This window comes from Archocentrus centrarchus, chromosome 3 (assembly GCF_007364275.1).
Source record: "Archocentrus centrarchus isolate MPI-CPG fArcCen1 chromosome 3, fArcCen1, whole genome shotgun sequence".
In the NCBI taxonomy this organism is placed as follows: domain Eukaryota; kingdom Metazoa; phylum Chordata; class Actinopteri; order Cichliformes; family Cichlidae; genus Archocentrus; species Archocentrus centrarchus.
Genome location: NC_044348.1, coordinates 7,530,618 through 7,558,131, shown reverse-complemented (window position 1 = coordinate 7,558,131; position 27,514 = coordinate 7,530,618). Strand labels below are relative to the sequence as shown.

The following is a 27,514-nucleotide window of genomic DNA, read 5'->3' as shown; positions in this document are numbered from 1 at the left end:
AAGCTATAACTTTTTTTTATTGTATAACTAAATCGAGAGGCTTACATTATCATGCAAACTGTGAATGTTTTGTTACTTCGCCCACAGATAGGTGGAGATAGGTGATTTGGATGAAAACTTCTGGAATTGTTGGGGGTGGTACAAGAAACATTAGGTCATCAGAAATCTTCAAACATTCCTATCTCGAAAGGTTTTGAACCAAAATTCATGAAACTTCCTCAAGGACTCAAGACCACATGATTTCATTTTAAGGCCAAAGTTCAAGGTCACCAAAAACTTTCTAACATTTAAAAAATCCCTCTCTCATCATTGCCAAAATTTTAAAATTAATTTCTCAGTGAATTTTTCATCTATCACAATGCAGTTTGTTACTCAAGTAAAAACAGTTGCTGTTGATAATTCATTGTCTGTTTCTATTTTAAATGAAAATACTCACAATAATTCAAAGTCAACTACAAACCCTACACAAAAATCACATACACATATACAATTCATATCCTGGCAAATGTCTGGTTTTCTTTTTTCTTTTTTCTTTTTTTTCATTTAGCCGTTTTTGTTAGTTTAATTTTGCTTTTTGTTTTTTTAGGATGCCATTTAGGTAAATAAAATATATTCAGACAATACCATTATCTATCTAATACATTATCCTTTTATCTGGATCAGTTTTTAAAAGCACAACATTAATAAATTTTAATTTTCTACTTAAGCCCGTTCTAGTTTTAAAGTGATTTTTTTCCTTTATTCTACTGTTAACGTTCTAGTTTTAATGCTGTCATTAAGTGCCCTAATCTCGCCTTTATATTTTACTCTGACTCTTTCGTTTGCATTACTGGCAGGAACTGGCAGCTGCCGCATCTTGCAGATAAGTTATCTAAGCATTCATGATAGACTACTATCACCCCTTCCGAGGGATCTGTGAGGAGTGCGTCAACAGCAGCACACTCGCTGCTTAGCAACAGGTAACTACAAAGTACTCTGTCCATTTCCTTCACACGGAGCTGTGTTTCCGGCGTAGAAGAAGACGCTCGTACCGCGGTGCTCCTCCTTGGTAGGCACCTTTATGTTACTAAACTAGTGGACTCATCTGAGCTAACAATGCACGAGCATCTGTTTTCATTCGGTCTTCGTTATCCTAATTGGACTCTTTGACTTGTGTGTGCTAACGTCAGCAGCGTCCGCTACGGATGCGGAGGAAATGTGATGCTTGCTAACAGAAGCTAGCTGCACTAGGTTGAAGCATGGGCAATAAACACTGACTGTTACACTGTCTGTGGGTTCAAAGAAAAGTAGCTACAAGCTGCAGATGTGCAGTATCTGCTCTGAAATCAGATCTCACCGCGCTAAAGACAAATTAAAGAGAGACACTTAACAGCATGTTTTTGGTCTGTGTGCTAATTACTGATTTAAATATTTGCATTTAATGAGCGGTTGAATAGGTGTACCTAATGAAGTGGCCGGTGAGTATATTTTCGGGGAAATTATCGTTTTCACCGGCTTTATGCAGGAAGTCCCTGCTCCTTGGACATTATTTCTTGCTTTCTAAGAACTTTTGCGTCTTTTAAATGGTTGGAAATGACAAAGTGAAATAGGATTTTTTTTTCTCAGTGACTGATCATAATGTGACAATTGGAAATTGGATGCTTTCGTATTTGAACCATAAATGGGTAATGTGACATGTGAAAGGCATCATGATCTTTCCATTCTCATTTATATATACCTATATACCTATACCTTTTAATCTGGCATACTTAAAACCACAAGAAATAACAATAAAATGTCAAAAATAAAACGTGAAAAATTAGGAATGCATATTTGTTTTTTGGTTTTTTTAATCATTCCAAGAAATAATAATGCAGGTATTCAAAAAAAAGTCTCAATTCACTGAACAACTCATATGAGAGTTAAGGAACATTTTTATGTGGCTTTAGCTATTTTATTTAATCTTATAATGAAAAGACAGCATTCAAACTACACCACATTATCACAGCAACTCCTTTTCTAATCATTATCAGTCACTGACCTTTTCAATCACAGCTCTTTGCTCTGTAACTACTCTTTCCACATTATTGTGCCCTTTGACTTTAAATCTGTGTAAATAGTGGATTATTTATGTCTGCTGATATTTGCACTATTTGTTCTGTTATTTTTCTTCAGCTATGAGCATATTTCACTCCAAGATAAGAACAAACATGAGCAGCCTGGATCAAGACCAGCGTCCTTATCCAAGTTTCCGGGAAAAGACAGAGGCCTCTGACTCATCCGACTCCAGTGAGCTTCCCAGTCAGCATCTCCAAGGGCTCAAATTGGCATCACACACAGTGCTGGAGGAAGCACAGCAAAGGGGCAGGTTGAAGTGCTCTAAATGTGGAGGATCGAGGATGTTCTTCTGCTACACATGCTGCTCATTAGTGGGCATGAGCCTGCAAGATATCCCCTCAGTGAAGGTTTGTAGGAGGTTAGGACTCACTTGCTTCTTCTTTTAACAGAGGCCTTCAGCAGTGTCTTAATTAGTTGTAAAATGTGTTTCTTATCTAACACCTATGAAATTTTGCACACGGTGCTGCTGAAGTCTAACTCTCCTCTGGACCTGACTGTACGCACTGTATGTTACACTCAGCTTCCTGTGAAGATAGACATCATCAAGCATCCCAACGAGACAGATGGCAAGAGCACCGCCATCCACGCCAAGATTCTCGCACCAAGTGATGTCACAATATATACCTATCCCTGCATACCTGAGTATCAAAAGGATGAGGTTAGTTGGTTTCTTTTTATCTAAAATTATTTGGCTTGTCAGTCAAAAAAGCATATTCAAGTTACTATGATACAACACAAAGAAAAGCATGTGGTGTGTTTTGTTTGGAAACCGAGGATAAGTTGATCATCAAAAGTTATTTTCTTTCATCTAATTCACAAGTGTCAAACATAAGGCCTGCAGGCCAGAACAGCCCGCCAAAGGATCCAGTCAGGCCTGCTGGATGGCACGTCGGTGTAAAGAGCCGGGCGGTACATGTTGTTTTTGGACTTTTCAGTATTTTTAGCACCAGGAAGCTTTGTGTTGAGAGTGATTATCCAAACTGTTATTTTCATCCGATCCAGAGGTTTGAATCATTGTCAGTTTAAAAGCTCTTGTAATGGCAGACTGTGTGGAAATCCTGAGATGTATAGTACTGTGCAAAAGTCTTGAGCCACCCCTCAGTTATTTATATTGTGCTTCCAAGGAGCCAGACTTTGTTGGAATTTTTTAATTGGTCTTGAGCAATAGTTCTCCAGGTTTCTGAAGCTCTTTCCAAAGTTTTTCTTTGGACATTTTCACTTGTTTTCAGTCCAGTTTTTGTTCCTGACCATTTTCAGAAGAATAATTTTCTTGTTTGTTAAGCCACAAAACACTGACCTATGAATCATTCAAGCATAAAGGCACTCAAGGGATGAACCAGTGTTACAAAAATGCATCATTTGTTTTTTTATAGTTCAATCTATGAAAAATGCCAAAGATAAAACAGTTTGACAAATTGTATTTTTGCACCAATGAGGTGACTTCCAAAGAGCTATTAGCCAAAAAAATTGGCATGGCGTGCAGTGTGTTCTTAAAGATTTCTGAGGACACTGGACAAGTGGAGGACAAAAGAAGAGGTGGCAGAACTAAAAAAAAAAAAAAAAACTATCTACAACAGACGAACAGTCTCTGAAAGTCATGTCCTTAAGAAACAGGTAAAAATCCAGCAAAGACCTGACCCAGGGCCTGAGAGATGCATCTGGACCTTCAGCTGATCCATCTACTGTTCACTGAAGCCTCATCAGAACTGGTCTCAGTAGAAGGGTGGCTGTCAAGAAGCCATTCTTAATGAAGGGAAACGCAGAAAAAGCTGAGGTGAAGGAGAAGAAAGCTGCCTCACTGTGCTGAGGAATAAAGGTGGTCACACCAAATATTGACTTTCAAGCTCATTAGAACTATACAAACTCTGTTTTTACCTTATATGCTGTATTTCCATGTATGTTTGGACATTTCAATAAATGACTTGACCTATTTATTTCCCATTTTCCAAGAAAATGTAAAGAAATGAGGAAAAGCTCAAGACTTTTGCACAGTACTGCAATCCAGAGTCTGATGTCACTGACTTTGTATTTTCTTTGTCATCTTATATTCTTTGTCTTCATACTGTTGCTGCTTACCTATAACGATAGCTCTTGTCATTGTACTGAATTTACAGTATTAATTTATATTTTTAATACAAGCATCTGGTTGGGGTATGTCTTGCTATGTGCCACTAAAGTCAAATTGTAAATGCCAGATTTTTTGTGTTGTGTGTTCATGTATTTTCTTAGTAAAGAAATCCAATCTGTATACAATTTATAGTGGAAAAAATGACTTCTAATAGATTTAATGCTTTAGTTCAAACATCACAGCACCAATGTTAGATTATTTCAGCTGAGTGAGTTCATACATTTGTTCTGTTTTTCTTCTTGCTTTCTCGTTTATTTAAATCAAGTGATTTAGTGTTTTCACTTTTTCAACTTTATTCCTCACCTGTCAAACAGTTTACCTCCCTTTCTCTGCTTCCTAAATTTAGCCTTTTATAAATCACCCCACTGTAAAAACATGTGTAACAGATGAATATTTTGTATGGCGTTCCTCATTGCCTTCACTCTCTCCAGGTGGTGTTGGTATTTCCTGGTCCAAGGGCCGTCTCAGTTCAAGACATGATGAAATGTTTGCATGACAGGAGTACTGGCAGGTCACACGACTCCTCTGATGAACTCTGCAGAAAGAGGTTAAAAACTGAGCCAGTTCAAGGCTCCATCTCCGAGAGCTCAGAGTCGGGGACCCCAGATGAAGCACAAAGCTCAGTGTCAAAGGTGGCTCCCCTACAGAGGGTGGTCTTCATTGACAGCACATGGAACCAGACCAACAAGATCAGCACAGACGAGAGACTGCAAGGTAATCAGGGAAGATGGCATTAGAGCAGGTTTCCAAAGAACTGGCGATTATTCACCCACAATCCAGTTTAGCATGATCTCACTCTGTGCTTTCTGACATGTGTTCTTCCCCAGATTTGCTGCAGGTAGAGCTGAAGATGAGAAAAACATGTTTCTGGCGCCGTCAGAAGGGCAAGCCAGACACTTACCTAGCGACCATCGAAGCCATATATTATTTTCTCAAGGACTTTCACGAGCATTGCCTCGATAAGGGGTACGACGGAGAATACGACAACCTTCTCTTCTTCTACTCCTACCTGCACTCTGTTGTTAACAAAGCCAAAACTTCTGCTGGAAAATGCTGAGAGTTCCTGTGAGGAAAGACTGAGAGACTGAACTGTAGCTGAAGAGTTGCTTCAAATGCAAGATTCATATGCTCTCATCTTCCAACGGTCCAAAGACATGCAAATCATATTAAGTGGTGATCATAATTTGGCTGGAGGTGAGGATGACAGCATTTTGGCCCTGCAGCGGTGACCTGTCCAGGGTTGCAGTGGGGGCTGGATGAGAAGCTAGTAAAATGGATGGATTCTGAAATCAAGATCCTGGAATGAAAACTGGATAATAATGAGCTAAAAATGCCAAACACAATTAAAAGTATGAGGAGAGAAATTTTTATTATTTAAAAAAAAAAAAAAACTTTGATTCCGATCATGCAGAAAAGAAATAAGTTATGATTAGTTTGAATTCAAATGACTTTTTTTTAAAGCTTAAATGGACAGCAGCACAGAGTGTGCTCTGCCTTTCATTGAAATCTTAAATATAAAGTGCAAAAAAAAAAAAGGGGGACTTCTGACACATTTAGAATTTTTAATTTACAAATTAGTGTACAATGACGATTCATGTTCTTTCCAAAAAAGAAAACCGTAATCTTGCCCACTCTGCTGCTGTTACAGACCCAATACATTTGTTTTCTTAAAATAAATATCCCAAATGCCAAAAATATTTGAATAACTCTTTTGTGTGTGCTTAAGAACAGTAATGGGTGGTAACTAGTAGTAGGTCTCTCGGATCTTTGCTTGCAGACTGTCACAAGTCTTCTTGGCATCTCCCAGCAACATTGATGTGTTGGGCTTGTAGAAAATGGGGTTATCTACTGCAGCGTAGCCCACGCCCAAAGTGCGCTTCATCACTATCACCTGGTGGTAAGGGTAAGAAAAAGGTGAGGGAGGGGTGTGATATTTTTTGTACCATGTCCTCAAAACACATTTCATTTAATAAAGGCAGGCAGACCGACCTGTTTGGACTTCCACACCTCCAGGACTGGCATGCCGGCAATTATAGAGTTGGGATCTTCTTGTGCCGCTGAATTTACCGTGTCATTGGCACCGATGACCAGCGTCAAGTCGGTCTCTGTGGGTCACAAACATTTACGAGTTTATACACAAAGACATGAACTCAGAAACTCCAGCACTGCACTAATCTCCCTCTGACATAAACAGAACCATGTGTCTCAGACTGCGTGCCTGGTTGCTAAGAAAACAATGAGTGTTGTCCTAATAACTTGGCACGTCCAGATATCCAGACACAACATGTGGGCGCAGATGAAACGAGAGGACCCGTTTATTACAAGTCACCCATCTATTAATCGAATAGATTTCTCGCCAGAGTGACAACCGTGTAGCAGTAAATATAACAGTTCTTTCTAGAATTTATTTTTTTTTAAAAAGGAATTTGCCTGGGAAGTCGTCATTGATCTCATCCATCTCCAGGACCACATCATAGGGAACGCCAGCCTCGGCCAAGAGTACGTTCAGCTGGCCCGGCATACGGCCGGCCACTGGGTGGATGCCAAACCTGTTGGAGATATTACAGCACATCAGCACTGATTTTCCCTGAAAACTCATCAATCACTGATAAAGGATACCTTGCTCCTGTGGGGCTGGGGCTGGGGGGGTGTGCACACATCTATGTTGTAGAAACTCACCTCACAATCTTGCCTTGTTCCCTCAGCATCTTCACCATGTCTGCAATAGGGTACTGGGCTTTGGCTGCACATAGACCCCAACCTAACAACATAAATATAGAAACATGCAATAGCTGAGCAAATTGGACTCTTCAACTTAGGATGCAACCATTATATTATTGCTATCCAGAGACTCTGTAATCCCCTTGTTGTCCAACAGCTTTTCATATATTGGATTGGTGCCTCGTCTTAGATGAGCATTTCACAGCTATTTTTTCTCAAACAAAAGCATGACAATCCTGCAGAACACAGAACCACTTATTCATCTACCCTTCATTCTTTCTTCTGTCCTCCACCACCACAAGTCTCCTCTCTGCATTAAATCATAGCAGACAAAAGTCTGCGAGACATTTTTCTAAGGGAAACTTTCATGTGTGGTGTGCATTGGGGTCCCCTGCGTGCAAAGAACTAGTTTCCCTGTGTCTGCATAACCCCTGTTTAACCCTGGTGGTCAGGTACCTTCTAGAGTTCAGCGTTGCCCCTAATCGAGCCTTTTCAAGCCAGCGACTTTTATCCCGTATCTTCTATAAGTCCCCAGACAACCGGAGCCTTCTGTTTCCTCACTGCCGTGCTTTGTTGTTGACAGCACATGGAGAGTCTGGACTGAATAGCCCTTATGATTTTTCACTGTTTCTCTAATCAAAGCAGCATGTTCGACCACACAGCTGTCTCTGCATTGATTTGGAGCCACTGGAAAAAAACAGCAATCCTAGTATCCAAGCTTCTCAGAGTGGTTCCCCTTGCACAGGCCGTTCAACAACTACTCATTTGTCAGACAAGCCTGGCTCTTTCTGCTTAATAAATCATGATGTGGTCATTATCTCACACTCTGAAATCCAAACCCTCATCTTTCAGGCCTTGTAGACAGTTTGTGAACAAACTACTCCCTCTAGTGGTCACTATGGTTCAAAATTCTGAGATTAACGAATTACTATCAGCCCTGATTCTGGCCTTTTCCAGCTGCTTTTGATCTGCATTTTGGCAGCAATTTTTTATTTATTTATTTTTTTTGGGGGGGGCAGTTATGTGAGAGACAGATGAAGTTTCTGATCCAGACTGAGAATCTAAAAAAAAATAAAAAATTGCATTTGTACTTCGAGCTACCCAGTGACAGCAAAACTGATATAAAAGCTGTGCTCCATCTGAGTCTCCTATGTTAGCCCAAACTTCTTTCTACACCTGTCTACACCTGTCTCTCAAAGGCTCCGGCCTGTTTCCAGCGCTGTCTCCACCCTCGGCTGGGAAGAAATCTTTTCTACTTTAATACGTTTTGCACCTTTGTTTATTATGTATTTATTTATTCATTTGTTTGTTTATTTTTGACTAGTGTTTGTGTGCTATAATGAAAAAGTGTTCCTGGAACTTTAATTTCCCTGACAGAATCTTCCTAAAGGGATTAATAAAGTTTAATCTAATGTATGGAAGATTTTAAATATTTGCTTTTGGACAAAGGGGAAAATGACAACGACAGCTGACTTTTGGAAGGATAACATCTGATTAAAAATAAATAAATCCTTTTGCTGGTGGAGTGTTCTTCCAGTGCACTGACTGCAAGCTGCTTTTCATGTCTGCTTGTGGCTTAAAGGTTTTATTAGCCTCTAATAACATAACACACCTGACTGGATACCATGTGACAACCTTGTAGGCTGAAAAACAAAGCCACTGCTGAAGTTTCTCAAATGGCCATTTGAAGCTGGATCAATAACTTTACTGCAGATGGAAACATGTTTTCAGCCTGGTACAAAAACGGTTTGTCTCTATTCTCCATTCATGGCAATTTTTTTTAACTCATCTGTTTAAATTTCATGAAGTCTCGGAGTTTAAAGGTGTGGCTGCTTTGACAGGTGGATGCCCGTACTGCTGGTGCCCTTCAGAGCATTAGTAAAGCTTATCTGACAAATATTCCGGCTTGCTGTGAGACACAGCCAGTCCAAAAAGTCTGAGCTCCAGTTCAGTGAGTAAGATTGCAGTGTTTTACTTGTATGTTTCTATGTGCATTATGCTCGAGTTGTCTGCCATACTGGATGTGACGTGACCACCGGTCACGAGGGAAAAATGGTTGGTGAGTGAATGTTGGCTTCCGCTGGGTGCTGCACCAAAAACCTTGTTGCGATTGCTTTGGTTGCTATCAGATTGCACTGGTTGCCCATAGTTTGCATGGAAAACACTACAGTTGGCAATCTGCTAGCAACCAAAGTGATTGCAGGGAAGTTTCCCCCAACTGGCACATTTTGCACTAGCAACCAGAGGTTGCCAGGAGGTCACTGATTGGTCCCTAGGGGCGGTTTCATCTTCAACATCCTTTGTTCAACACATCCACTACCCCTCCTCTGCACACGTCCAAAACATCTCAGCTTTGTCTCTAAACTGCTCAACCTGACAATGGTGACAGCACAGTGGCTACGCCCGACTTTTATATACAGTCTACAGCCAGGACATTCAAGTGAAGTAGCACTGTGGGTAATATAGGTACCTGCATTAAATGAAAGACTTGAGGATCAGTTGCACAGGTGTGTAGGCTGGTAGAATAACTTTTAGTTGCATTTTTTTCTTTAACCAATCCTTGCCCACTGATCAGCGCTTGAAGACATTTGTAAAACAGTGTGTACCTGGGGTGATGATGATGTTGTTGGCTTCTTTGATTATGTCAGTGGTTTGGTCCACATTGACCTCAGTGTGAGTGCCAACGATCTCCATGGGCTTACCGCCCAGTGTGGAGGTGGTGCCGTACCCACCCAGGATCACATTTGGCAGGGAGCGGTTCATAGCCTTGAAGGAGAAGACGTCCAGTGACACGCTTGTATACTCTTATTTCACGCACATTGCTGGAAATGTGCATCTACTCACCACACACATGATGTATGAGAGGATGGCACCGGAGGAGCCGATCAGAGCTCCGACGATTGTCATAAGATTGTTGTCCAACAAGAAGCCTTCAGCACAGAGTGCCCATCCTGAGTAACTGTTCAGCACAGTAATGACCACGGGCATGTCAGCGCCTCCAATGGCTGCTGTTAGCGTTACACCCTATGGCAGGTTGAAGTCAGAAAACAATTATTTTAGCACATTTCAAGTTATATAAAAACAGTAATTACAGATGAAATACGTTTTTTGTTTTTTTTCTGCCTGTTTGAAGCTAAAATAATGGATGCATACTCACCATGACAGTGGAAAGCCCAGACACTCCCAGTAGGCACCCCATGCCAGTACCATAGCTGGAACTAAGCATAAAGGGCACCATGCCTCCGACAGATGCTGCCATGAGACCGGCATTCAACATGTGCCGTCCAGGGAGCAGCAGGGGAGTAGAGTCCAGGACGCCTACAACCAAACACATTTTCAGAAACACATTTTTCAGGGAGGCAAGAGAAAGTATTCTCACTCTTAGGATAAGGATAAAAGGAACATAACTGACAAGACAAAACAAGTGAGCACACTTTTCTTTAACCAGTGTCAAGTGTCTTTGAACCCTCAGAACTATCTGTGAAAGCCTCTAATCAGCTGTCTGAGCATCTGTCTCATCCACGAATCAGCCAGCAACTCTCTACCAACCACAGCCACACTGTCACTGCCCTGCCTTTCCCATGACAAATTACCAGAGAGCTCCTCATCTGTTCCTCTTGATCAGCCGGCCTACAACGTAAATTAGAGAGTACTGACACCTCACAAACTCCTGGATTTAAGAGGTAATCTTTGGCTTTAAGTAGATGAAAAGAACAATCAGCAGCAGAACAGACAAGTTGATGTGTTTTTAGAGATATTTGTATGTGTTACAAGAAGAACGGTCAGATCTCAAAAGTTTATGGGCTTTAAAACATCTGGAACATGAACAGAAAAAAAAATGTGCAAATGAGAGCTTAAAGTCCGATCCGTTACCTTGAAGCTTGCCATAGGCCACCAGTGATCCGCTGAAGGTGACGCCTCCGATGTAAGTACCCAGGTAGGCCACGGTCTTGAGCACACCTGCAGCTGGGTGAGTCTCCAGGTGGGGGTACTCAATCATATACTCGGCAATGCATGTGAGAACAGCCGCCAGGCCCACAAGGCTGTGGAAAGCTGCCACGAGCTGGGGCAAGTCTGAGATTTCAATACGCTTGGCAATGGTCAGACCTGCAGTCGAGATGTGAAGAGAGTTTTTTTTTTTTTTTTTTTTTTTTTTAAAAAGCCAGATTCCACAGTCAAACACCAGAACTAAACTTTGCATGCACATTGGCAAGACTTTGCCTGCAAAAAACATTTAAAGCTTTAAAAAAAATGAAATAAAGAGGACAGACAGTTAAAAGCCAGACGCCTGTTTTTAATTACGGGGCCTGAGCTTCAAAAGGTAATCTAACGAGTCCAAAGTTAAGCATTTAATTGTGTTTTCTTGAAAAGAGAGCAGCACTAAATGCACACTGAGTAAACACTCGTGCATGTCTGGCTTCGTGTGTGTGTTTGCTCATGTTGATTACAGCGCCATTTATCTTATTGCTTCTTAAATTACTATTAACATGTACAACATTCACACATCATGATGGAATCCAATCATCGCTGTGTCTGGACAGGATGATTGATGCACTGTTGTGAATTAGCAATACTTCTTCAAAAGACTGGAGGAGCCGCACGCAAAGTTAATAAGATGTAACTCATTCATGATGGCATAGGAGCTGTCGAAACAGTCAGACTTCAGAGGAGCCGTGCCCGATCTTTATTAATTTATTTTTATTGAAAACTGAAACCAAGAGGTGCATCGTTAGCTGCAAGTCTCCTTCACATGATACAGTGAAACAGCAAAGCGTGCTTATTAGGGGTTTCAGACAAAGAAACTAGAAGTGCTGTAGGGCTACAGTGGGCATTTCACAGCACAACAGTCCAGTGTATTAGCTTTTTTTTTTTTTTTAAGTAGAGAAGCATCAGTGAACACAGCATCATAATGTGCATTTGAGTTGCAGACCCTCTAAATGCAGGGAGGAACCTACCCACAGTTCCCCCAGTGGCCACGGCCAGAGACATCTGAGACAGCAGCTCTGGTGAGGGTTTGAGGGCACCAAGGGTGGCAGCAAGGCCCCCTGCCACTCCCATCATGCCGAGGGCATTCCCCAAGCGACTGGTGTTCTGGGCAGAGAGGCCAGCCAGCGCCCCGACACAACACAAACCTGAGCCCAAGTACATCATCTGAGGGGGGAAAAAAGTGACACCCAGCATTTTATTAAAGCTACAGTCAAGTGGAACAAGTCATCCTTAGAGCCTCAATTACGAATAGAGAACCAAGACGAAAATAGTCTAAAGATGAGAGCATATTGCATAATCATTTGACAGAGCCAATTCAGTCTGCTCATTTCAAGCTTTACATTTTTATTCTTAGACTCTACTTACAGTAAGTAGCTCCTTTAACGTCCTTTTAATTGGCCGCCCCTCGTAAACAAAAGATTTGAACAGCAGGCGGGGCTTCTGTGTTCAAACCAGAGCTGTATGCCCAACATGATCACAATAAGAAAGCTGCTTTTTACTGACACAGTGCAGAGCCAAGAGTAGAAAAACTGTCTTCAGAGCAGTCTGAACCTGAGCTTTTGGCTCATAGGAATTACTTGTACATACACTGACCTCCATATTTGAAACTTTGACCACATTTAAAATACATCTACTACTGCAGCAGCATGAGTATCTACAGTATCTATTGCAACAGTATCTATGTGTGTGTGTGTGTGGGTGGAGTGGGGAGGATAATAGGTCCCCTTTAAACACACTTTAACCTCCCAGCTCCCTAAGACACTCTAGTACAAATTTGGCATAATGTCTGATCGTGCCACTGGAGCAGGTAACAGTCCAGTGAATTTACAGCAAGCAAATAATCATCCAGCCTCCTGCTTTCTGTACGCTGCACGCACAGAGGTCTCTGACACAGACCATCTCCCTTTGTGTGCAGCATGTAAGAAAGAGCAGTTGCAAACAGTGTCCCAGTATGCATCTGGTGCAAATTTGAACATCCAAGGACACATTGTTTTCGAGTTATGGCGTTGACAAGATTCTCAGAAAACCTGACCTCTGTGCATTGACCTCTGACCTTTACCCTGAGGTATTGGAAGTTTGACTGCAATGGAGAAGTGTGGTAGGAAAAGGGAAAAGAGCAACAGGAATCACCGCAGCCTTCAGAGGACTGTCATGAAAAGTTGATTCAAGACCTTGGGAGAACTTCTCAAGGATTGGACTGAAGCTGGGGTCAGTACATCAAGAGTCACCACACACACACATATCTTCATGAAAGGAGCAACAGCTGTTCTTCCTAAGATCAAGCCACTCCAGAGACAAAGTCAGAAGGAGAAAAAGAATTGGACTGCTGTTCGGTGGTCCAAAGTCCTCTTTTCAGATGAAAGTAAATGTTGGTTTTCATTTGGAAATCAAGGTCCTAGAGTCTGAAGCAAGAGTGGAAATGCACAGAATCCAAAGCGTTTGAAGTCCAATGTGAATTTCCTGCAGTAAGTGACAATTTGGGATGCTGATTTTCTTTTCCAGCGGGGCTCAGCACCTTCACAAAGTGCCAAAACTACCACCAAATGGCTGAACATGTTATTACTGTGCAAGGTTGCCCAGCCAGCTTACTCAACCTGAACCCCACAGAGGGAACTGTCAAGAGGAAAAAGAGAAACACTTGACCCAAAGATACAGTCGAGCTATCAAAGCAGCATGGGCTTCAGTAACACCTCCATGCCCGCACACACTGATGCAGTCATTCGTGGTAAAGGAGCAACAACAAAGTATTGAGAATATGAATGAACGTACGTTGCAGAAGTTGAACATTTCTGCATTGTAAATCCTTTTCTGACTGAGCTTAGGAGATTTCCTAAAAATCTGACATACTGGATTTCTGATTTTCATGAGCCGCAATCAAAGTTAAAACAAAAAAGTCTCGATATTTTTCACTTTCAGTTTAATGAATATAGAAATTTAATTATGAATAAAAATGAATTTTCATGACCTTCACATTCTTTGAGATGCACTTTCATACATAAAATTAACTACACGTGCAAGCACGCACTCAGAAGCCACGGCGCTTTGATCTAAACACAAACGCGGCCAGACTGAGTACCGCATACTCTTCAACTAATTCATTTCACTGTCAAGCTACTTTATGCAAATACATTCTCAGTGGGAACAAATGAGAGTGAAATCCTTTCACCTGCTCAATGCTGTACCCGGCAGCCACCGAGGCTCCGTATCCTCCAACAAATGTGGCCCCAGGCAGCAGATACAGGTAATTGTACTCAGGAGGGTCAGTGGGACGTTTAAACATGTCCAGCATCCTCTGGGTGATCAGAAAACCACCTGCACAGGCACAGGGAAAAAAATAAATAAATAAATGGACAGTTTTCATTTGGTTGGGTGGACAATGAATTATGTTCATTGAAGCCATTTTTGTGTCCAGTTTTGAATGTCAGACCAGCAATGTTGATAGAGGAAACAAAGGCAGCAGCCAGAGCGAGACTCTCAGGCAGGGAAGACGGTGTGAGACCTCCACCCATCAGCACCAGGCCTCCTACCGCCGTCAGACCTGACGGAGAAACGACAGCATACAGCAAAAAGTTATAAAAACACATCTGTATGGATTATGAAATTTGGCTGCAGCCAACTTAATGAGTCCTGACCTGAGATGGCATTGGTGACAGACATGAGAGGTGAGTGCAGAGCGGGGGTCACGCCCCACACAGTGTGGTATCCCACAATCCCAGCCAAACCAAAGGTGGTGACCATCTGAGTGAAAGCAGCGTTGGGCGAGATGATGCCCAGAGCCAGGCAGGCGGACACACCTACAGGGACACAGAGCAAAGAAGTGCTGTTGTTGCCATGTGCTTTCCCTGCTGCTGTGCTTTCAGGTTGCTTTCCAGTCCCGTTTTAACCATTAAAGCAATGGAATAACTGAACAAGACAAACAAACGCATAATTTTATAACCAGCCGTTGTGATTCATAGTTTCTCTGAAAGAAGTCGGCCGAAATGTTATGAAATTACTGAAAACTATATTCATCCTGTGCTCAATTACAGAGTGGCTTTCAAAGATCACAGTAAGATCTCATGATGTCTGTATTCTGGGGAACAAGGACCAGTTTCAAAAAAACAAATGGAAAAATTACAAAGTAAGACTGGGAAGTAAAAGATTTCCCCCCAATCAATCTTCCAATGAAATCCCGCAGAGACGTGCCTAAATTACAAATCGCTTTTCTTGACCAAATACAAAGATTTTCCATTTGCGCAGTTTACGATGTGGAAAAGCAGTCATGCTTTACATTTTGCTTTAAAACTGATTATCACAATCATTTTTTAGGTCTTTTTTTGTTTGTGTTATATATCACAGCTACAGTGCTATTTGCCCCCGTCCTGATTTCTTAATTTTTTTGCATATTTGTCACACTTAAATGTTTCAGATCATCAAACAGATTTTAATGTTAGACAAAGATAACCTGAGTAAATATAAAATCCAGTTTTTAAATGATGTTTTCATTTATTGAGGGAAAAGGGTTACCTGTGTGAAAAAGTAATTGCCTCCTAAACCTAATAACTGGTTGTGCCACCCTTGGCAGCAAGAACTGCAATCAAGGGTTTGTGACAACTGGCAATGAGGCTTTTGGCCCACTCTTCTTTAGAGAATTGTTTGAATTCAGTCACATTGGAGGGTTTTCCAGCATGAACGGTCTGTTTAAGGTCATGCCAAAACATCTCAGTTGGATTTAAGTCCAGACTTTGATTAGGCCACTCCAGAACCTTCAGAGGTGGACTTCCTGATGCATTTTATTATCCTGCTGCATAACCCAAGTATGCTTGAGCTTCAGGGCACAAACTGATGACCGGACATTCCCCTTCAGGATTTCTCTCATAGAGAGCAGAATTCATGTTTCCATCAATCACAACAAGTCGTCCTGAAGCAGCAAAGCAGCTCCAGACCATCACACTACCACCACTGTGTTTGACTGTTGCTATGTTGTTCTTTTTCTGAAATGCTGGGTTTGTTTTTCACCAGATCTAACGGGACTCAAACCTTCCAAAAAGTTCAACTTTAGTCTCGTCAGTCCACACAATATTTTCCCAAAAGTTTGGGGGATCATCAAGATGTACTGTGGCAAATGTGAGATGAGCCTTTGTGTTCTTTTTGGTCAGCCGTGGTTTTCTCCTTGGAACTCTCCCACGGATGCCATTTTTGCCCAGTCTCTCTCTTATTGTTGACTCATGAACTCTGACCTTAACTGAGCCAGGTGAGGCCTGCAGTTCTTTAGATGTTGTTTTGGGTTCTTTTGTGACCTCTTGAATGAGTCATTGATGCTCTCTCAGAGCTCTCTTGGTAGGCTGGCCACTCCTGGGAAGTTTCACCACTGTTCCAAGTTTTCTTCATTTGTGGATAACGGCTCTCACCGTGGTGCTCTGGAGTCCCAAAGCTTTAGAAATGGCTTTGTAACTTTTTCCAGACTGATAGATTTGACTTTGTCGCTCAGCTGTTTCTTTAAATCGTGGCATGATGTGTTTCTGTTTGAGATCTTTTAGCCTGCTTCACTTTGTCAGACAGGTTCTATTTAAGTGATTTCTGGATTCAACAGGTTTGGCAGTAATCAGGAAATCAGGAAGGACGCAAGTACTTTTTCATCGCACTGTATACAGTGTAAAGCAATCCCTAATGTCAGACTAGCACAAACCATTTAGACCAAAAGAAGCCAAAATTTGTCATTTAATTTTAATTTGATTCATTTGCGTCAACTCTATGATTTAATTTATACTTCAGTAGAAATTAATACTTGGCACAGAACTTGTGTAAAACACAAATTGTCTCAGTGAAGCCAAATAAAATTGTGCCAAATGTCCCAAAGTCTGAATATTTCTGCAACAATCTCTGGGTGATTGTGTTTGACCTGTAGTGTAGACACCAGCGGAGGTCATGGTGCGGTTGAAGGGCGAAACGGCCGCTGCTTTCTCAGCCTCCAACTCTGCGACCGATTTCTGTTTCACCGGCTGTGGTGGGACCGTTTTAGGGAGGGGGGATGGGAACATGTTCTTGCCTTCCTGAACACACCAGAAAACACACAAGAAGACCAGAGAAAGAAGACAGAAGTCCGCAAAAGAGTTGCGTGAGAAAGAGACATCAAGACTTTTGCATAGTGGGAGATGTCGAACACAAACCCATGCACTGCACAGGGGATTACACTGAACAAAAAAGCAATCACAAACCAGTTAGCAGTGGTTTGGGAAGATAAATTCTCTTTTAAGGGGCTGAATAATGCTTAGTGTAACAAAGGGGTAAGCTGATATCTTCTGTTGAGGTTGCCTGCTTATTCTACCATAAACAATGTGTTAAAGCCAAAATTCCTGGAAAAGCGTATTTTGAAACATTCTGGGATCCAACTTGAGCCATTCCCAGCTGGGACTGGGTTTTAGAGCTCAATTGGTGCTGTATCATAGCATGACAGTGCAAGCTGAGAGGGAAGGAGGGATGCCAGTGGAGCTGGAACCTAATAGGAGACACGGAAAAACCCACCTTCATAACAAGAGTCCCACGGATGACATGGTCAATTGTTCCATAGTCAAATTCCTCTTTGGGCTCATAGTGGAAGTATTCCTTGTCTGGGCTAATGGCCTTCAGCAGCTTTAGTATGTTGTTTGAATACAAGGTGCTGGCTTGGGTGGCCATGCGGCTGGGAAGATCTGTGTAGCCAATGTGCGTTACTCCCTAGTTAACAAAAAAGTATATTAGCGTTAAAAATAAATAATAAATCCAGATTGGCAAACAAATCATAAGTATGTATTTTGCATTCTTTAAGACTTCATTTGTTTGTTACCCACCTTGTAAAAATGCAGCTCTCCGGGCTTTGTGGTCTCGATGTTGCCCCCCGCCTCTGCAGCCAGATCCACCACCACAGAGCCATCCTTCATAGACTCTACAAACTCCTTTTTGATCAAAATGGGAGCACGCTTCCCTGCATGAGCACAGGACCATAGGTGGAACAAATTAAATAAAATGAGATGCATTAAACTATTTTCATATCATCATGCAGTCCAACAAACAGCAAAGTCGTTCCATGTTAAAAAAAAAGTGCAATGAGCAGTTTTTGGCTATAAGGAGCAGAAAATCCCTCAAACAAGAAAGCGAGCTTATGGCATTGTTAGGGCTAAAGCCATAGACATCAAAGATGGACGAGACCACTGTGCCATCAGCCATTGGGTGGTCAGGCCTAGTTGCAAAACGTCAACCTGAGGGGCAGAGACTTTAAACAGATTTATCCTTCTTTTTGACTCTAAAGGGGACCTTGATTTACAAAATGAACATGATGTAGAATTCAGTAGGACTTGAATTAGCTACTTGGACCATAAACTTTACCGAAGTCACAGACAAAAGTCAAGGGTTGTTTTCCCCATAGACTTCTATATTACTGATGTCTTTTTGAAACCAGCGAAGTCGCCCCCTGCTGGCCATTTTCCTAAAAGTGTAGCTACACATCGCAGGGATGCAGACCACAGCAACTGTGTTTCGTCCACTTGGTAGTAATGCCATGTAAACAGTGTATTTATTAAAGCCGGATTAAAAATGTATTAGGCTGTTATTACTCGCAATTGTTTGAAGTACACAAAAAAAGCTCACAAGGGTATTAGCCCCTTAAGTAGGCTACAGTATGTGCACTAAGATATATATTTATGTCTCTGATTGCTGTTCAGTGTTGCTGTGCAAAAGATAAAATAAAAGCAAGCAATAATGAAGCTTCAAATGCCAAACGATAAAGATAAAAGTGGCTTAAAGTAATGATGTGACTCACCCGGAATTAGGGCGGTGCTGATAACAATGTCGACCTCTTTACACTGCTTCGCAAAAAGGGCCATCTCGGCCTCGACGAACTCCTTTGACATCTCCTTGGCATAACCTCCGACACCCTCGCCAGACTCTTTGATGTCTACTTCTAAAGGTTCTGCGCCAAATGACTTGAACTGCTCCAGAGCAGCTGGCCTGAAAGTCAAGAAACAGCCAGCCTATCATCAAAATCATATCCATCATCTGCCGTCTGAGTCAGTGCTTCCCGCCCTCCCGCCCAGTCTTATACCTGGTATCGAATCCTCTGACTATGGCTCCCATTGACTTGGCTGCCCCTGCTGCTGCCAAACCAGCCACTCCACCTCCAATAACCAGAACCTGTTTACAACAGAAACATCCAAATATACCAAAGAGACTCAGTCCACATTTCATTTTGTTTTATCTAAGGTGCACTGAAAGAAAGAGAAAAGAAAATTGTACTGAGTAAAACATCGACTATTACCTTAGCTGGAGGGACTTTTCCTGCAGCTGTGATCTGACCAGTGAAGAACCTGCCAAAATGGTTGGCAGCCAGAACCACAGCCTTATACCTACATAACAAAAATTTAAGTCACATCTACAGTAACTAGAGAAACAAATGAAATCTGTATTTAGGGTTAGGGTTATTTATTTATTTTTATTTATTTATTTTTTACCCAGCAATGTTAGCCATGGAACTGAGTGCATCGTAGCCTTGTGCAATGGTAACTCTGGGCACCTGGTCCATGGCCAACACAGTGCTCTGCCTCTGCGACAGCTTATTCATCAACTCGTGGTTCTGCGCTGGATAGATGAAGCTCACCAGGGTGGATCTGGGTTTCAGGAGGTCTGCCTCACTCAAACTGGGGGCTCGAACCTAAAAGTTGAAAAGAAATTTTAAAAAGGTGTTACAAATCATTGATGGAAAATAGGAACCTAAGTTAAATCTGATAGATATCTGGACCTAAAATTTTAAGCCACTTTATGTTGTAGAGATCCTATAACGTTATAGCGAGAAATCCCAACAATCCCCCTACGGGAAAGCAGTGACCAACAGAGGGAAGAAACAGCTGCAAAAGAGACTCAATTTTTATTTTGTTTAAATTTAGAAGTACAAAATCCTGTTTTCTACACATATTAATATAGTAGTGGATGCTCATATTCAACACAGACATGTTAATTAACATTTTCATGTTAAAGAGGTCAGCATATAAACCAAGCTGCTGCAGTTTCAGACAGTTTTTTCCCCACTCTAAACCGTATATGATGGCAGGGAGAGTAAATATCCTTAGTATGATCATCTCAGACACTGAGCAAAGCAGTCTCAAACTTTCTTCTGATAGGCTGGAATCAGAAAGCATAAAGGTAACGGTAAGGGAGCTAAACTTACCCGGTTTAAGATAAAAAAAAAAAAAAACAAAAGGATTATTTTGAACCACCAGTCTTGAAAAGCTACTCTAGTAGAATAGCTTGGAGTCTGAAATAAGTATCATAGGTTTCCCTTAACCAACTGATCTGTGTCAACTGGTTTCATGGATAAATAATGCTGACTTTCATCTGCACAGCAATGGAAATACACTATAATGACAAAAGTATTCCCTCGTCTGCCTTCACACACATATGAACTTGAGTGAAATCCCATTCTTAATCCGTAGGATTTAATATGACGTTGGTCGACCCTTTGCAGCTATAATAGCTTCAACTCTTCTGGGAAGGCTTTCCACAAGGTTTAGGTGTGTTTATGGGAATTTTTGACCATTCTTCCAGAAGTGCATTTGTGAGGTCAGACACTGATAGTGGATGAGAAGGCCTGGCTCACAGTCTCTGCTCTAATTGATCCCAAAGGTGTTCTGTCAGGTTGAGGTCAGGACTCTGTGCAGGCCAGTCAGGTTCTTCCACACCAAACTGGCTCATCCATTTCTTTATGAACTTCACTTTGTGCAGTCATGTTGGAACAGGAAGGGGCCATCCCCAAATTGTTCCCACAAAGTTGGGAGCATGAAATTGTCCAAAATGTCTTGGTATGCTGAAGCATTAAGAGTTCCTTTCACTGGAACTAAGGGGTTGAGACCAACTCCTGAAAAACAACCCCACACCATAATCCCCCCTCCACCAAACTTTACACTTGGCACAATGCAGTCAGACAACTAGTATCGTTCTCCAGACAACCACCAAACCCAGACTTGTCCACTGGATTGCCAGATGGATTGCGTGATTCCAGAGAACACGTTTCCACTGCTCTAGAGTCCAGGGGCAGTGTGCTTTACATTGTGCTTGGTGATGTAAGGTTTGGATGCAGCTGCTTGGCCATGAAAACCCATTCCATGCAGCTTTCTATGCACTGTTCTTGAGCTAATCTGAAGGCCACAAGAAGTTTGGAGGTCTATAGCGATTGACTCTGCAGAAAGTTGGTGACCTCTGTGTACTATGCACCTCAGCATCCGCTGACCCCTCTCTGTAATTTTACGTGGCCTACTACTTTGTGGCTGAGTTGCTGTCGCTCCCAATCACTTGCACTTTGTTATAATACCACTAACAGTTGACTGTGGAATATTTATCCATCCATTTTCTTCCACTTATCCTTTTCAGGGTTGCAGGGGGGCTGGAGCTTATCCCAGCTAACGCAGGGCAAGAGGGGGGTACACCCTGTACAGGTCGCCAGCCTGTCGCAGGGCTAACACAGAGAGAAAGGCAACCATTCACACTCACACCTATGAGCAATTTAGAATCACCAATTAACCTAACCCCACTAACTGCAACTGTCTTTGGACTGTGGGAGGAAACCAGAGTATCAGAGAAAACCCACGCAGACACATGCAAACTCCACACAGAAAGACCCTGGCCAAGGTGGATCCAAACCTTGGACTCTCTTGCTGTGAGGAAGCTGTGCTAACCACCATGCCACCATGCTGCCCTATTTAATAGAGATGAAATTTCACAACTGGACTTGTTGCACAGGTGGCATCCTATCACAGTACCGCACTGGAATTCATTGAGCTCCTGAGAGCGACCCATTCTTTCAAGTGTTTGTAGAAGCAGTCTGCATGCCTAGGTGCTTGGTGTATACACCTGTGGTCATGGAAGAGACTGAAACACCTGAATTCAATGATTTGGATGGGGGAGTGAATTCTTTTGGCATTATAGTGTATGTTTTATAATAATATTGCCTGGTGGCATGTATAAGGTGAATAGCACAGGCCCCAGCACAGAAGCCTGTGGAACTACTGAATGAACTTTTGTCTGTGAGGAAAACTCATTAGCCAAATATTACTCAAACCAGAGGAGGGTGGTCACTTTCAGCCCGGTGATACTGTTTGTTCCAGTCAAAATGATCATTGCTTTCAGATGCTGCACTCAGACCAGGCAGGACAAGCACAAAGACCAGTCCATGGTATGAGGCCTTAAGAAAAAGGTGTTTACTGCTTCTGTGCTGAAACTCTACAAACAATCCACTCCTGTGCAAAGAACGGTCTAATCAGCAGACCAGACTGTGAGGGGTACAAACCTTGAGGACCAAGTCCGAGCCGAGGGCTCCCTTAACATCAGTAATGGTGGCTCCAGCATCTCTGTACTGCTGATCGGAGAACTTGGATTCCTCTCCAGCTCCGCTCTCCACCTGCACCTTGAAGCCCTGTTTGACCAGCACCTGCACCCCTGCTGGAGACAGCGCCACACGCCGTTCATTCTGTAACGTCTCCTTAGGAACTCCAACCACCACGTCCTTGTAGAGCACACCTGAACACAAAATCCAGCAGACAGAAGGCCTCTGAATTTGGTCCGTGCTTTTTATGAACCACAGACTTGACTATGAAAAACATTAAATACTGAATACTGGAACTTGTCACACATAAATACATGATGAGTGTATCTTTTTTACGCAACAACGCAGCAGAGCATGCGTGCACAGCTGAGACTGCGTTGCTGGAAACAGTGTCAGGTTACACATTTCTCTCCGTACATGGTGTGGTGACCTCGCCGCCATGGAGACATTATTAGCAGGTGATTGGCACCAGGCCAGCACACACACAGAGAGAGGCCTGCAGTCCTACACAGATACACTCCAAAGTCAAACTTAAAAGCTCTCATCTCAACTCACAAAACCTTCCCAAAGACTCTGTGCCATGTGCCCTGCAAACAGCACTGGCTCCATAAACAAAAGTCTGTCATCAGAATCAGCTGCACCGCAGTTAAGGTTTTACGTGTCACCTTTAATTGACCTCTCATGTGCTCTCACATGTTAGCAGAGCCCACGGCTCTGTCAGCGAAGCCACTGCCTGCTTTATAACAGCCTTCCCTATTTTGAGAACATCTCTAGCAACCTGCTGCAAACAGTTTGTGATCTGTGGTGGAGTTTTCCACTCTTTTGGCCCGGCACAGCGTGTCCTCAAGTGAACCATTACGCTCTCATTCCTCATGTCAGACACAGAGGAAATCCAAACCTTGAGAGAAAGCACGCAAACCCAGCCTGCCCTCTGTGGAAAATACTCTAAAGTTAAGCAGATAGATTTGCAAATTTCCTACCTCTGGAGGCCTTTTGGTCCCATAACACAGGGAAAGTCCTGAAATGCCTCCTTCCAGGTGACTTCAGATGGACCCCTCGCTGGGACAGAATGACAGAGGAGCTGCAGATGCAGCGCAGAAGGGTCGACATGGCCGCTGAGCGTCCGCCCTGAGGCTCCTTCTAAGCTCTTGATTATGAACACAAACAAGGAGAGACCGGCGATAAGGCGACACTACTTCTGCATCTGCTGTCAAATGAAAAAGAACATTATAAAACCCCTCAAAGCAGGTCCCGAGCCCACCCCCCTTCCCAAGTCACACACTCAGACTGTCTGTGCTGCGAGGCCTACAGACAGCAGACTGACATGTCAGCAACACACACACACACACACACACACACGGGGCACAGGGTTGATTACACACTCCAGGCTTCTCTTCGCGAGAACTGGAATTATGACGGCACAGGGGGAAAGTGTGCCAAGTCTGGCCTGGTTAAACAGGAGCAGAGGAGTCAGTGTTCAGGATAACAGGGGGGTTGGGGAAGGGGGGCAGCTCACACACTCAAAACTGGAAAATGTGGTGTTTATTTAAGAAAGGCCAACATTTGTAAAGACAAACCATGTCATGACCTATAACTAAATTAAAAAAAACATAAATAAACACATGACTGTGGAAACTTGTCATACTGTGGTTGCTGTTTTGATTTCTGAGTCACACTTTCTGATAATGCATTTGCTGTAGTTTTTTTCCTCCCATTCATTCATTCATTCATTTACTGAATCACAGTCAGGTCACTGCTCTTCATTCTCCACTAATCCATTCACATACTCAAAGACTGACTTTTCTCACACTTGCCTTTCAGATTTCCAGAAGGAGCGGGTTTAGCAGCAGGGTCACCTGTGAGGTTCCTACTCCCCCCCCCCCAAAAAAAGTCCTCCCCGTCTGCTTGCAAGGAGACAGAGACGACCTTCCAACAGTTTCCTTATCGCTGCGGGGATATTTGTGTATAAATAGCAAGCCACGTGACTGCAGTCATCACCTTTGCAGCAGCTAAACTCCTTCAAGCGGTGCGCAGGTTAACCACACTCCCACAGAGAAGGCTGGATTAAGACGTCAGAAATCCGGAAGACTCTGGCTGGTTTTATTTTGAAGGGTTATATACGGATGAACAGACCGGAAATGGTCCCCACAATTTTCTGAGCAACAAAATTGCTTTTAAAGTAGTCCCAGTTAGAACAAGCCTCTCTTATGCACATATATTTGGGGACTATCTGTTTCCAGGGCCTATGCGGCTTAGTGCATTTTCTTTTCTGCACACAAGGTGTCGCCACAGAATCACAGACCGCCGTGACACCTGTAAATAGTTGGACGACAAAAACAATTTATCCTCTGCGTCCCTCTCACTTGAAACGTGATCGTGTTTAATACAAACTCTCATCGGTCTATGAGTTTGCAATTATATATAAAAGCTATAAATTGATATATATTTTAAATTTAGTTTCTTTAATTTTTTTCATTTTATTGTGTTTTTATAATATCCAAAAATGGAAACATTAAAATAATAGTGGTAATTAGGGAATCAATAAATGCATTATTGTATTACATTATATGGTCATCTTTTTTCATGTTTACATGTCATTTGAGGAATAAACTCGCTATAAAACATGCAGCAAATCAAAAGAAATGTACAGTAATAGAGAGACTATGTAATTAAATAATAATAACAATAAATTAATAAATAATAATAAGCGCCTTGTATTATGCATAATGAAATAAAAGTATCTAGAAAAAATCATTAGACATAGAATACATTAAAAATAAGATTATAAGGGAGTAACAAAATAAACACTGAGTCACACAATAACAGGCAATAACAGAGTACCTTACCTGTAGTATATTAAATACTTTTCAAATGATAGTTCTTCATGATAACTAAGTCACTATTATATTTTTCTTTCATATTGGTCTTGAGCAATAGTTCTCCAGACCTTCTGAAGGATTTTCAGAGTTTGTGGTTGGACATTGGCTGCTTTTCATTTTCTGTCCAGACTATTTTCAGGGGGATTTTTTTTTTGTTTGTTTGTTAAGCCATTTAACACTGACCTATGACTCATTCAAGCATGAAAAAGGCACTGAAGGAATAAACCAGTTTTGTGTCTATGCATAACAGAAAACTTAGCATAAAACCAGTTTTAAATTGTATCTTCTGGCCCTCTGTTATTAGCACCCTGACACAGAAACATTTGTTCCAATTTCTTTACTTGAATCTATGAAAAATGCCAAAGATAAAACAGTTTGACAAACATAAAATAGTATTTTTGCACCAACAAGGTGATTCCCAGAGAGCTATTAGCTGAAAACTTGGTATATCTTGGCATGGTGTGCAGTGTGACATTTAAAAATAAAGTGAGGAAACTGGACAAGTGGAGAACAATAAAAGAAGTGACAGGCCTAAAAAGTATCTACAGCAGATGAACAGTCTCTGAAAGTCATGTCATTAAGAAACAGGAAAAACAGCAAAAAAAAAAACTGGCACAGGACCTGAGAGATGCATCAGTATGGCAGGCCGTTTTAACATAAAATCCGTTTGTCTGACTATCCGTAATTACATTTCAGATGTCTAAAACTGCATTTTGACTAGACAAAACTACATTTTGACTATCCAGAATGGTAATTTAAGATATCCGCAATTACATTCTGACTAGTAAGAATAATAATTCAAGATATCTTCAATTACATTTTGACGAGTCAAAATTCCTTTCAAGATATCTCATTTGACGGGTCACACATCCGTAATTACAATTTAAGATATCTCAAAAGTAATTATGACTAGTCAAAATTATGTTTTAGATATCTGAATTAAGCGATTGCGTGTAGGCCCCCTTGTGCTGTACTGAGCTGTCCAAACAATTGCCTGTGTAGAATTTCAGGTGGCTGCGATGTCGCTGGCCGTTGTGGACAAAATTTTAATAAAATGCAACAATACAGAAAGAGCTCTTCAGTATGGGATATGCGGAGAGCTTCAGAAATCTGCACAGAATCTCTGATTTTATGGCAGGCCGTTTTAATAAACTGCCTTATAAACATTCCGCCAAAATGCTCCGTAATTCAAGACATCTCCAACGTCATTGACTAGTCAGAATGTTAATTTAAGATATCTTAAATAGAAAAATCGTCTAATTCAAGATATCTGTAATTCATTTTGAGATGTCTTAAAAGGCATTTTGACTAGTCAAAATTACAGTTCTAGATATCTCTAATTTAGTTTTGCCTAGTCATTATTTGCTTTCAAGATATCTAGAATTTAATTTGCACTAGTCAAAATTATATATCGCCTGTCTAAAAATACATTTAAGATATCTTAAATTAGGGTGTCATTTAAGATATCTTTAATTAGAATTATGACTAGTCAGAATAAAAAACAAGATATCTCGAATTCACTTTATGACTAGTCATAATTTAATTGTAGATATCTGAAATGTGAGTTTCAGATAGTCAGTAATTCATTGAAGATATCTTGAATTGAAGCCGCCATACAAATGAATGGTAAATCTGACATCATTTCGACTAATGTAATTAGAGACATCTCAAATAGGTATTTTGTCTAGTCAAAACATAATTAGAGATATCTTAATTTACTAATACGTCTAGTCATAAATCAATTTCAGATATCTAGAATGTAAGTGTGGTGAATCGGATTTTATGTTAAAACGGCCTGCCATAGCATCTGCTGCTCCATCTACTGTTCACTGAAGCCTCAGTAAGCCATTCTTAAGGAAGGGAAACAGGGAGAAAAGACTGAAAATCAGTGGCAACAGGTTTGATGGAGTGATGAATCCAAATTTGAAAATTTAGGTTCAAATCATCATCAATATGTACAGCAGAGGTCAGGAGAGAGGCAGACATCTGTAAAACACAGTGGAGGCTCTGTCATGGTTTAAGGCTACATTTCAGACAGTAGTGTTGAAGATCTTGTTAAAATTGATGTAACTGTGAACCCAGAAAAGTACCATCAGATTTTGATCCACCATGCAATACCATCTGGAATGAGTCTGATTGGCAGCAGCTTCATTTGTCAGCATGAAAATGATCCCAAACACACTGCCAGTGCGGTAAACATACCCGGACATAAAAAATACACAATGGAACACCATCAGTCATGTCACCTATTTCTTATTTTCCCATCATAATGTAAATAAATGAGGGGTGGCGCAAGACTTTTGCACAGTACACAGCAACACCCAATGTGCTGAAGCGGAAGGTTGTCGCCGCCTCACTCAGGAAAATGTTTTG

At 41.6% G+C, this 27,514-nt stretch overlaps 2 protein-coding genes across 4 annotated transcripts; one reads left to right on the top strand and one right to left on the bottom strand.

Annotated features, from left to right (window-relative positions):
- The first annotated feature begins 954 nt into the window (after window positions 1–954).
- Window positions 955–5,596, top strand: dtwd1 (DTW motif tRNA-uridine aminocarboxypropyltransferase 1). Its single transcript, XM_030758339.1, has 5 exons — window positions 955–1,048; window positions 2,155–2,444; window positions 2,618–2,755; window positions 4,657–4,939; window positions 5,053–5,596. The coding sequence occupies exons 2-5, from the start codon at window positions 2,157–2,159 to the stop codon at window positions 5,280–5,282; spliced, it is 939 nt and encodes a 312-aa protein (XP_030614199.1). The 5' UTR covers window positions 955–1,048; window positions 2,155–2,156; the 3' UTR covers window positions 5,283–5,596.
- On the bottom strand, window positions 5,576–24,277 carry nnt2 (nicotinamide nucleotide transhydrogenase 2). 3 transcript variants are annotated; one of them, XM_030758288.1, is made up of 22 exons: window positions 24,077–24,277; window positions 23,243–23,466; window positions 22,227–22,456; window positions 19,399–19,598; window positions 19,206–19,293; window positions 18,993–19,081; window positions 18,711–18,898; window positions 17,743–17,876; window positions 17,438–17,629; window positions 16,815–16,965; window positions 14,566–14,727; window positions 14,361–14,471; window positions 14,100–14,245; window positions 11,902–12,097; window positions 10,820–11,053; window positions 10,104–10,264; window positions 9,791–9,970; window positions 9,553–9,712; window positions 6,905–6,986; window positions 6,656–6,774; window positions 6,215–6,330; window positions 5,970–6,116 (listed from the first exon to the last, which is right to left on the bottom strand). In XM_030758288.1, exons 2-22 carry the CDS (start codon window positions 23,370–23,372, stop codon window positions 5,970–5,972), a joined length of 3,216 nt encoding a protein of 1,071 aa, XP_030614148.1. In that variant the 5' UTR covers window positions 23,373–23,466; window positions 24,077–24,277. The 3 variants fall into 3 exon arrangements, with proteins under 3 accessions (XP_030614165.1, XP_030614148.1, XP_030614157.1); XM_030758297.1 differs by having other exon boundaries at window positions 23,243–23,409; XM_030758305.1 differs by lacking the exon at window positions 24,077–24,277 and having other exon boundaries at window positions 5,576–6,116; window positions 23,243–23,372.
- Window positions 24,278–27,514: the final 3,237 nt, after the last annotated feature.